Genomic DNA, 11,036 nt, shown 5'->3' with positions numbered 1-11,036 from the left:
ATCCCGGCAGCAGGCATCCAGGGGGGTTCGGCTTGGCTCCTCTTGGCCCACTCTTTTGGCCCGATCCAGGACATTCTTTCTTTTCGCCCTTCTGAGGGAAAATTCCAACAGAGCTCGGCTGGGCTCAGTTGTTGTTTTCCAACCGTCATTTCTGTTTACTCGTTCTGATGGATATCGGGGCGGGAGTTGTTGAGATGTTGTTGCAGTGTGATTAGCGCTGTGGTGGGGATGGCGTGGTTGTTGAAAGGCGATTGTGGTTGTTGAAGTAGTGGTTGTTCCAAAATAAAGATAGCAAAAGAATATTGTCCGACTCAAAGATCACAGCCCGGTTACACGAATAATTTCTTAGGTCGTTGGTGGGGAAATCTAATCTGAACACACACTTATCGACATAACTGATCTCTGGGAAACCTGAATGGTGTTCTGTGAATTTCCACAACCTTAACAATATATATATATATATATATATATATATATATATATATATATATATATATATATATATATATATATATATATATATACATATATTACACACACACATATACATACATATCATGTAGTGCTGTACATCAAATCACAAAACAAACATGACATCTTAAAAGATAAACACAACGGCATGAGTGAGCACTTCCCACGAGTGCGTTCTCATTGTTATTGGATTCACTCATAATATAGCTTACTACTGTAGTGGTTTTCTCGAAACAATGTGATTGAAAATTAAAAAAACAAGATCAACCTTTAATGGGCCCAGGTCGCAACATCAGAATAGTTAGGTGTCGTTCAATCATTCAAGAGTTGTGCATATAAAATTTCTTCATGATAATCTGTTTTGTGAATTTTAATTGAGTTAAGATGGTTTTCTCAAACTCTTAATCATTCAAACATGCAATACGGTTAATATAATGTTTGGTTTTTTTTTTCTGGGGCTGTTTCAAACATTCCCACTTATTTCTTATTTCCATGCAACAGGGTGGTAGAGGAGGTCCCGGTGCAATTGGAATTACTGGTCCACCAGGAAGGCTTGTGAGTTCACCTCTCTTTGTTTGTGCCATTCACTTCCTTTTGTGAACAAGCTTATGAATGATAGCATTGTACTGTGTCGATCAGTCAGTCAGTACACAGCCTATTAAAGAAGTCGGGATTTGAAATATGATTGATTGCTCATTAGTTCATTGGTTGATTTGTTGTGAAAGTCCTGTAAAAGAAATATTCAAATATAAATTTTCAGCACTATGTGCAAATAAAACATAGTTTTGCAATCATCATTAATTGACTTTTTCAATTCTTCCATTGACAGCAATCCTGCCATGTTGTCTCTGACAATTCATTAAAATCTCGATATGATCAACAATTCTTTATGAATTTTGCAGGTTTTCATTTCACTATGTGAGTTTAAGTTTAACTCGTACGTCTAAAAGTCTGGAATTATTTCGGAGTGGCATTATGATTGGAGTGTCTGCATTGAGCCTTGGAGGTCAGTGGTTCGATTATGACCCTGGCTGACGAGTCATTGCAAAGACTTTATGAATGGTATGTGATGATGTGAGTCGTCGCTTTTGAGGAATCTCTCCCCTTCGTTGGTGTGCTCACTCAGCATTGTGTGTTGTGCGATGGCTGTGTAGTCCAATGTGGGACCCACAGCGTCTACTGCAAACATCGCAGGTATAGGCTGTTCTTTGTGGAGGTGGGCATTGGCAGGTTTTCCTTTCTTGCCTCCGCTGTCTGTTGATAGCAAGTCTCCCACATTCAAAGTGGTCTAGGCCTTTGCGCCAAATGTTATGCTAAGCTGACCTGTTCGTGGCCTGATGTTCCCAGGTGGTGACTGGAATGGCACAAGACTTGAGTAGATTTAAGGACATCCTTATAATGCTTCCTTTGTCCACATCGTGATTGTTTACCAAATTAAGTTGGCATAGAAATGTGGTTTTGGGATTCTATGGTCTTCCATACGTGTGAGGTGTCCTCACCAGCGAAGCTGGGCTTGCATCAGGAAATAGTCAATCCCTTGGATGTGACGGCAGTCTAGGATTGTGGTGTTAGGTATTCTATCTCGCCAGGTGATGCCAAGAATCTTACGAAGGCAACACATATGGAATTGATCGAGGCATTTGATATGACGACGATAGGGTGTCCAACATTCGCATCCTTACATAAGTATTGATAGGATATTGGTGCGATAGACGCTAATCTTGGTGTCCAGGCGAACGCCACATTCATGCCCAAGGCGATGTGTCAATCTTCCAAAGGATACACATACTTTACCGAGTCATGATGTTGCTTCGTCGTCAATCATTGCATTTTGGGAGAGGATACCTCCGAGGTATCAGAACTTATCTACAATTTGGAGTGACGTGTCATTGATGGTAATGTTTGGGACAGTAGATGCACTATCTGGTCTCAGCTGAAGTATAGCCTCGGTTGTTTTACGGCTAATCATAAGACCATCGCAATGAGCAGATTGCACAAAGTTGTTGACAATAAATTGCATGTCTTCGAGATTATGACTTAAGAGTGCGCAGTCATCGGCGAAAAGTAGATCACGGAGAAACATTTCCATGATTCTAGATTTCGCCTTCAGACACTGCAAATTAAACACTACCATCAGTGTGAAACTATATCCTTACTCCCTGGGTGCAATCTTCAAAGGTATCATGAAGCATAGAGGAAAACGCAATGTTAAATAATAGGGGAGCAAGGACACAGCCTTGCTTTGTGCCATTGGTAACAGGAAATGGCTTAGAAGTGCATCCACTCTCCGTCACATAAGTAACCATGCCGTTATGGAAGGATCTGATGATGTTAACCAACTTAGCGGGACAGCCGACATTGGACAGTAGCTTACACAGGCCTTCTCTACTGACCAGATCAAACACTTTTGTAAGGTCGACAAAGACCATATATAAGTTGCAATGTTGTTCTCTTTTCTTTTCCTGGAGTTGACGAGTGGAGAACATCATATCAGTCGTGCTACGTCCAGCGCGAAAGCCACATTGGCTTTCTGGAGTGATGATGTTGGCAGTTGTTGATGACATGCGATTCTGAATGATGCGGGCAAGTATTTTCTCAGCAATAGATAGTAGGGCCCCTATCTCAGCTATCTCAGCAATAGATGCACAGGGGAACAATCGTGGCATCTTTGAAGACCTGGGGTACTGACTCCTCACTCCACATGGTAATGTACAGTTGCATCAGTTGGGTGAGGAAGTTGGCACAACCAAACTTGAAAATCTTGGAAGGGATACCATCATCGCCAGGGGCCTTTCCAGATAACATCTCATTGATAGCTATGGTGACCTATTTTAGTTGGAGAGCGGGCAAGGTCTTTTAATATAGGCCGCTGGGAGAGAGAGCCATTGGCCACATCTGAGATGGAGGAGGGACAATTAAGGACACCATTAAAGTGTTCAGCGTAGCACTCCAGGATCTTGTTTGGATCTGTGATTAGGTGCTGGCCATCTGAGCTATAGAATGTGGCGATATCACGAGCAGACGGTCCGTATACTGCTTTCAGACCAGTATGGAAGTGCTTGAAGTTCTTTGTATCCCCTGCCTTCTGGATTTCTTCCACTCTTGCTGCCCACCAGCTGTCTTTCATGGAACATAGTCTTGACTGTGCGAGTCTCCTAAGTTGCAGGAAAGAGGAGTGTTTACTCGCTGAGCCTCTGCCATCAATCCAGCGAAGATGAGCCACATGCATGGAGTTAAGTAAACTTTTGATCTGGAAGACGTTCTCATCAAACCAGTCTTTGTGACTATGCTTAATGAAACCGAGAACATTGGCAGCTGCCCTGAAGGTGATGTCTTGTAAAGTGGCCCATCCCACTTCAGTGTTGGTCGTAGGTAGATCCAATTGTTCCAAGGTGGCATTGAGATGGTGTTGAAGCTGTTGGCCAATGGTATGTACTCATTCCTTGCTTGACCCACAGCATTTACAGAGCATAGATAAACCCAGTTTGTTTATATCCTTTGGGGGAAGGGGGATATTTCTTCTTGGAAAAATGACGTCACAAGATGGTGTTGCCGATACACATAATTCACCGGGAAGTTATGTCACTTCCCCCAATGCATTCGGCTGTGTTTGTCCGATGTCAAGTCCGGTGTTGCTTGGTGTGTGTGTGTGTGTGTGTGTGTGTGTGTGTGTGTGTGTGTGTGTGTGTGTGTGTGTGTGTGTGTGTGTGTGTGTGTGTGTGTTACTCATATGACCACCCTTCTACGAGCCTTAGCCCATGTTTTTTAAAAGGTACCCAAGATCATTTAACCATCTGTGGTTGGTAACTTTGATTTTTAATATAATGGAGGGTTGGTTGTGGTTCTTCTTTTTTTTCTTACGCAAAATAACATGTGTGCAAGTACAGTACTTTCATTTACACTTGTCTTGTTTCTTTGTTTCTGAAGGGTTTGAGAGGGAATAAAGGTCATACCGGAGTATCGGTAAGAGAACATTATTCATCTTCGATACAAAATTTGACTTTGACTCATTTCATAAATATTTTACATCTGTTTTAAGAGAACATTATTCATCTTTGATGCAAAATTTGACTTTGACTCGTTTACATATATATTTTACATCTGTTTCTGTTTTTTTTATTTCTGTAAAAAGCAATTTCACCTCTTAAGGTTTTATTTAAATTATTTCTTCTCACTTTGCTCCTCAGGGACCTCAAGGGTTGAGGGTGAGTAACTATCTGAGCAGCAAAGTCTCCCTGACTGTTTTTGAGTCATATGCAACTGCACAAATACTACACAACTCCTGCACTGCTCAGACACAACTCCAAATGAAAGCAGGAAGGACAGGAAGCCATAATATATTTCAATACTGTTTGCATGATAGGATTTATTAAGCCATTGCATTTCAGGTTCAGGACAAGTTCTGACAATGTGATTCGTAAAATAATATAATGGACAATGTGATTCCTCAGCTGAAATGGTAAAATCAGTTTTGAGGTACAACTGGGAAGGAAACACCTCTTGAAGCAAAGAAAAAATAGCGTCACTTTCATAATGGCGAGGTCTTCAATGTATAGATCCATGAACTAGCTCACCTCAGGAAAACATCATGACCTTTTCCCCCTATGTCACCTTCCATGAATCTCAATTCCATTGAAAAACAAAATGGCATCAAAATAAAATTATGTATTTGAATAAAAAAATAACCACATTCAAGTTTTAGCAGCAGTGCTGTCTTAATGTTGGGGGAAATAACCATTTTGAAACAAACTACCTCAAATAATTCCAAATCCAGTCATCTTCAGAACAGCATGATCTGAGGCCAAAATCTGATCGACAAGCAAATTGTCAGACTTTGGAGTCTGATTCCCAATACCTTGTTGTCCACGTATCAGAAAGCAACAGTGGAGGTTTCAATTTTTTTTAATTTATACTTGAGAGAAGAGCAAAGTTACACAACATAATGATTGTACAAATATGAATACTACAATAACCTGAGGCTAAATTTATGATCTGAATTTTTTTTTCTTCTGTTCAATGAAATCTAACAAACGACTTCAGGAATGTTCTGCATTTTCCTGTGATTTCCAATCATTGGCTGTTCTACCTGGTTTTAATCCCACATGGTACTGACGTGGATTTTTTAAACCCACCTTGTTGTGATCGTTGTCCTCCTGAAGGATTCTAACTGGCCGATTGTGGAATCCTATTTGACTTCAGACAGAGTTTAACATTTGTCCGATTTGATTATAAAATCCTACAAAAACCCTATCGACGTTGATAAAACTGATGTCCACACAAGTCCTTCCTTGTGAAACAATTTATTTTTCTAATTATACACCATACACTTCTCACCCTCGTACAATGAACTTAAGAATCCCCATTGATTGCAATATTATTGAGTTCTATTTCATTTATTCTTACTTTAGTTAACAGTTAGACCAACCCGATTAAATTCACTTCTACATTACATCAGAGAGTTTCATTCTAACTTGGTACTTGGTCAGTTCCAAGGAGTACAAGCCACTGAGATACTATACTTCCTCACGTGCTTGCACTGAAACAATTTTACATTTCAAAGCATTTTATACTTTCATGAGAGAGAGGTTGGGGGATATTCACCCAGACTGTAGACGTGTCCTTTAGACGAAAAGCCACTTTGTACATTTCTAAGCAAAGGTTCATTTATCAGCTCGGTCACTCTGCTCCAGAACAACACATTTCTTATCATTAAGGGCAAAAGTATTTTGGCCAGAAATGACAGCCAATTCAACTTGCAGCATAAAAGTTACATTTCTGAAACTCCATTTGTTACAATTTAAAATACATTAATATAATTTTTTCCCCCACAGTACTGACACTGATCGTTTAAACTTTTATTGATGGACTACAAAGTTTTTTTTTTGTTTTTTTTTGCTCTTTTATCTAATTCGCTCTGGCATAATTGCTAATTATTATCACATTCTTACATGTCGGTTTTATCAAGTGTTGTTTTATATACAGTGCTCCCTCGTTATATCACGGTTCACTTTTCGTGGCTTCACTACATCGCAGGTTTTATTTTAATTATTTTAAATTAAATTTATTATTTTAATTATTTTTAAGTAAAATATACTAAAAGTATCATTATAAAATTATAAACAGCTTTCATCATCATCCTCATATCTTCATAGGTCAGTACCCATAATATGTTTTTTTATATTCTATAGTACAATATAGTATTTAAAAGATTATTTTTGGTCTTAGGCTTTGCAGCCCCATGAAGTCGCATTTCCGATGAAAAAAATTTTTTTTTTTTAAATAACCGATTAAATGTGTGTGGGGAAGGTTAATAAGAGTGTGTGGATGCTGTATAATGGTTTAAAATACGTTAAAAATGTGTTTAAATATATTTAAATAATTAAATAAATATGTGGTTTCTACTTCGCGGATTTTCACCTATCGCAGGTGGGTCTGGAACACATTAATCGCGATAGGTGAGGGAGCACTCTATTACTATTTTGACCTGGTCATTCATATAAAATATTCTTACGGACTTAGTACACTACCTGGTTATATGAAGCCATGATTGATTATATTGATTGAGGCTGAATATATTGTCGTTGAAGGGAGCTTCGGGACCACCTGGAGAACCTGGCCCTCCCGTAAGTCTTTTGTGTTGTTGTTTATTTGTTTAAATTGCAATATACTGTATTGTATATTATTCTGAATACGCTTGTGAAGTGTGCACTTACCTTTTTTATCTACTGTGTTGTACTTTCTTTCTTCTCTTTTGTGTTGTTGTTTCAAATGCTGTCTTGTTTTTCAGTCTTTCTTTTCTTGTAATAATGTATAAAACCATATAAATATATATATATATATATATATATATATATATATATATATATATATATATATATATATATATATATATATATATATATATATATATATATATATAACGAATAATATTTTTGTCATTAAGTACGCTCCAGAATGTTGAACTTGTCCTCTCACCAAGACAATGTGAAACATTGACAGAAATTGATACATGTGGGACAACGTCTTCTGTGTAAACAATTACTTTCAAACACGTGGTGTCACGTATTACACAAAATAATACAATGGATGGAATTAACAGAATGTTGATTGATCTGATGAATGGTTAACCAGACTTGGTGATGTAACGGTAGAGCATCCGCTCTGAGTCTGGGAGGTCAGTGGTTCAATTACTGTTTGAGTCATACCAAAGTCTCTAAATATAGTACATGCTGCTTCCTTACTACATTGATTCCGGGCCTAGCTAGACTCAGCTATGAGGAGCGGCTGAAGTCGACAGGGCTTTATACATTAGAAAGGAGGCGATTACGAGGAGATATGATAGAGATGTTTAAGATAATGACGGTATAGATAAAATAAGTGCAGATGAATTATTCAACAGAGTAGACAGTGATAGGACCAGGGGCCATATCTTGAGAGTCAAGAAGAGGAGAGTTAAGACTGTAGCAAGGCAGGGGACTTTCACTCAGAGTAGTTAATGCATGGAATGGCCTCCCTGGAAAGGTAGTGGCAGAAGAAAAAGCAGATAAGTTTAAATAAGAATTAGATATATACCTGGAAGTTATGGAGATAGAGGGGTATAGGGATGATGATCAGACTTTTCGGTCGTTTGAGTATTGATGGGTGATTGTGTGCACGTGTATGGAGTGCTGTTGGTGGGGGTCTTGTCAAGGGGGGTTTGTGATTGATGTTGTGTGTTTTTAACCAAGCTCATGCCCCTTCCCTGAGGGGAAGAAAAGGAAAATGATTTTTTTTACAAAAACAAAAAAATTAAATAAAATAACTTTTTGGGGGGGATTTTCTTCCTTGGATCTTGTGTAGATGGATTAGTGTGGTGTTCGCGCAGGCATGATGGGCTGAGTGGCCTCCACCTATGTTGGATCTCCTTGATGATATTTCCATTTCAAGATGATAGAGCACAGACAAACACCCATAGGTTGTCAACCATTGCACAGCCCAGATGGGCCGAATGGGTGCCTCCTGCATTGAAGTTCCTTGAAAGTGAACATATACCGGTATTCCAGTAGCATCACCTTCTCCTCGCTTCCCACGATGGTTAGCATACCTCGATCAACGTTCTGTTGATTTCATCCATTGTTCTCCCTGTCTTTTGACGCAGATCGCCACCAGCCTTCACGTGCAAGACTAGTACTTCATTATTACACAAACTATAGTGTAAACATGTGATATTTGGAACCCAGTTATCTACAGTCAGATGTTCAACTTTTATGAATATACTCCCCGTCCTTCATCATGGGACAATTTCAATATTCTGGTGTGCATGTAATGCTCTACACACCAATCTGTAATTTTGTCTGCTTTTGGATTGTTATTCATATGTAATTTCATCTAGTTATTGTAATGGTACTTCAACTTTAATTTGTGAAGATGAATAATTTGTTTTATTTTAATCTTGCCTTCTCAGGGTCCCCCTGGAACCATGAGCATGTTGGTATGAAGAAAAAAAAATCAATTCCATTATCAAGCAAAATATACCTTCCAATTTTTGTTGCTTACTAATGATTCCAATATTTTTGTTGTGTTCCTCCTAGAGGCAAGGTTATTCGAGCGAAGATGTCAAAACTTTTGTGAAATCGAGCAGTCCACAGCATATGCATGTGAGTATCGACACCGCATGTGTGCAAGACACTTGGGCTATGTCAATATTAAGTACACAAGGGGAAATGTGAAAAACCGAGAGAGAAAAAAGATACCCATATCGGGCATTACGTTGAACCACAACCCAAAAGGGGCAGTGCAGTGGTATATGGATGGATGTGCAAAAGATTTATCAACATCAAAACGAAGATACAGAAAGGGTAGGGAAGGGAAGTAAGGGATGTGTGTGGTCGTATGGCAGCTTAGCTGCCGGGGTAGCTTTCATTTTCTTGAGGCGCAACTGGGTCGCTGATGCAGTGCCCCTCTACCAGTACACACACTGGGACTGGTACTTATTTCGCCGACCTCGGAAGGATGACAGGCTGAGTCAACCCCCTGGTGTATTAATTCAGTGGCCGACGGGGCTTGAACTCAGGACTCTAGGATCCAGGATCCCAAGCTGCCATCCTAACCACTGAGCCAACACCAAGCTCGAATTAAAGGATGAATAATACAAGACTAGCAACTTGCAGAAGCCTGTGGTAAAAAAAAATACCATGCCAAAGAAAGCCTTTTATTCTTGCACTGGTTGTAAGAGTTCAAACATGGGAGGTTTCAATAAGGAATGTCTTGAGTTGTTGTATGAGTTCAACAACATTGATTTATTCAAAACATTCGATTGGGTAAACCGACTGTGAATTATACGAAGATAATTTCCGGCTTAGGAATGAGGTCCAGGCTGTGCACAAAATCTTGTTTCGGTTTTAAAATGATATTTTAACCAAACCAAGAGAGATACGATGATGCGGTGTTTTTGCATTTTGTCACATAATTCATAAAGTTTCTTGTGTTCTTCAGTACACCTCAAACATGTGCGCCTTTAGTGGCACGTAGCGCATCTTAACAGCAAAGAAAAAAATTGGGAGGATCGAGGCAGACCGGCCATGCTGACTGGTCTGCCACGGGGCATTCACCCTGTTGGGTACCCACCCTGTGACCTATTTCGTAAAAAATTTGTCCGATTGTAAAAAATTGATAATTTTTCTGTAGATTTGGATTAATTGAAAGCAACTTTTACTAAATTTCTTTTTCTTTCCAAGGAGCGTTTCCATGTTTCATGGTCAGACAGACAGGCAAACGGACAGACAGACGGCATTAGCCTCTTGTATATGTCGAAGAAGGTAGATGAAAGAGACTAGTAATAATCGGAGAAAACAAAGGAGATGAAGAATATGAAGAACATGATGGGGATAGAGGTATAATTATGCAGATTGGTCTCGTTCTGTAATTTTTCACATGTCGTCTGTAGATGTCAAGTGGCTCGGCAGTGGAGTGGGTCAAGGTAAAGCTCTCACCGGCCTGTGATTTTAAAATCTTAAAATTCATCCCAGAACATTTTTGTCGTTCCATGTAATTACTTGGATGGTGGATGCAAAAGAAAAAGGTGAAGAGGCAGGTGGAGGAATGAGAAAAAGTTTGGTGTTACATATTTGATATATACATTCGAAGTACTTTATTATAATTGCAGTCTATGGCTAATTTACACTTTCCACACAGACATTTTGAATGATCATCTGCCTGTGGATAGTGGCCAATGCAGACTCCTTGCTGTCTATTTTTCCCGTAGGATTCTGGATTGCCCATTATGGAACAAAACATGGAGATTATCAAGGCACTTCACTACCTCAACACACTTATCCAGAGCATCAAGAATCCCATTGGCACCAAGGAAAACCCTGCTCGGATCTGTCGTGACTTAATGAACTGTGATCAGAAAGTGTCTGATGGTGAGATGTATTTTTACTGCAGACCTTGAGATTGATGATTCAGCATTTAAAAAAAAAGGGCAGAAGGAAAACTCATTGACTTCAGACAAACAAGGAATAGGTGTATTTGTAATAGACAAACATCTATTGGATAAATGAGCAAGACTGACTTTACTGATGACT

General features: G+C 39.2%; 1 protein-coding gene across 8 annotated transcripts in view; it reads left to right on the top strand.

Annotated features, from left to right (window-relative positions):
* Positions 1-11,036, top strand: part of LOC147027127 (uncharacterized) — a 389,612-nt gene that overhangs the window by 367,954 nt on the left and 10,622 nt on the right. For 7 of the 8 annotated variants that reach the window (XM_085883308.1, XM_085883307.1, XM_085883302.1 and 4 more), the window contains 7 exons: positions 973-1,026; positions 4,399-4,434; positions 4,659-4,676; positions 7,059-7,094; positions 8,915-8,941; positions 9,042-9,107; positions 10,715-10,874. In XM_085883308.1, coding sequence (XP_085739434.1) covers positions 973-1,026; positions 4,399-4,434; positions 4,659-4,676; positions 7,059-7,094; positions 8,915-8,941; positions 9,042-9,107; positions 10,715-10,874 — 397 coding nt within the window. The remainder of the gene's footprint in view (positions 1-972; positions 1,027-4,398; positions 4,435-4,658; positions 4,677-7,058; positions 7,095-8,914; positions 8,942-9,041; positions 9,108-10,714; positions 10,875-11,036) is intronic. The other variant, XR_015058689.1, reaches the window with a different exon arrangement.

Source organism: Eptatretus burgeri, chromosome 5, assembly GCF_056783735.1.
Source record: "Eptatretus burgeri isolate ZD-2024b chromosome 5, Ebu_testis_v1, whole genome shotgun sequence".
Taxonomy (NCBI): domain Eukaryota; kingdom Metazoa; phylum Chordata; class Myxini; order Myxiniformes; family Myxinidae; genus Eptatretus; species Eptatretus burgeri.
This window is presented reverse-complemented; position numbering and strand designations above follow the sequence as displayed.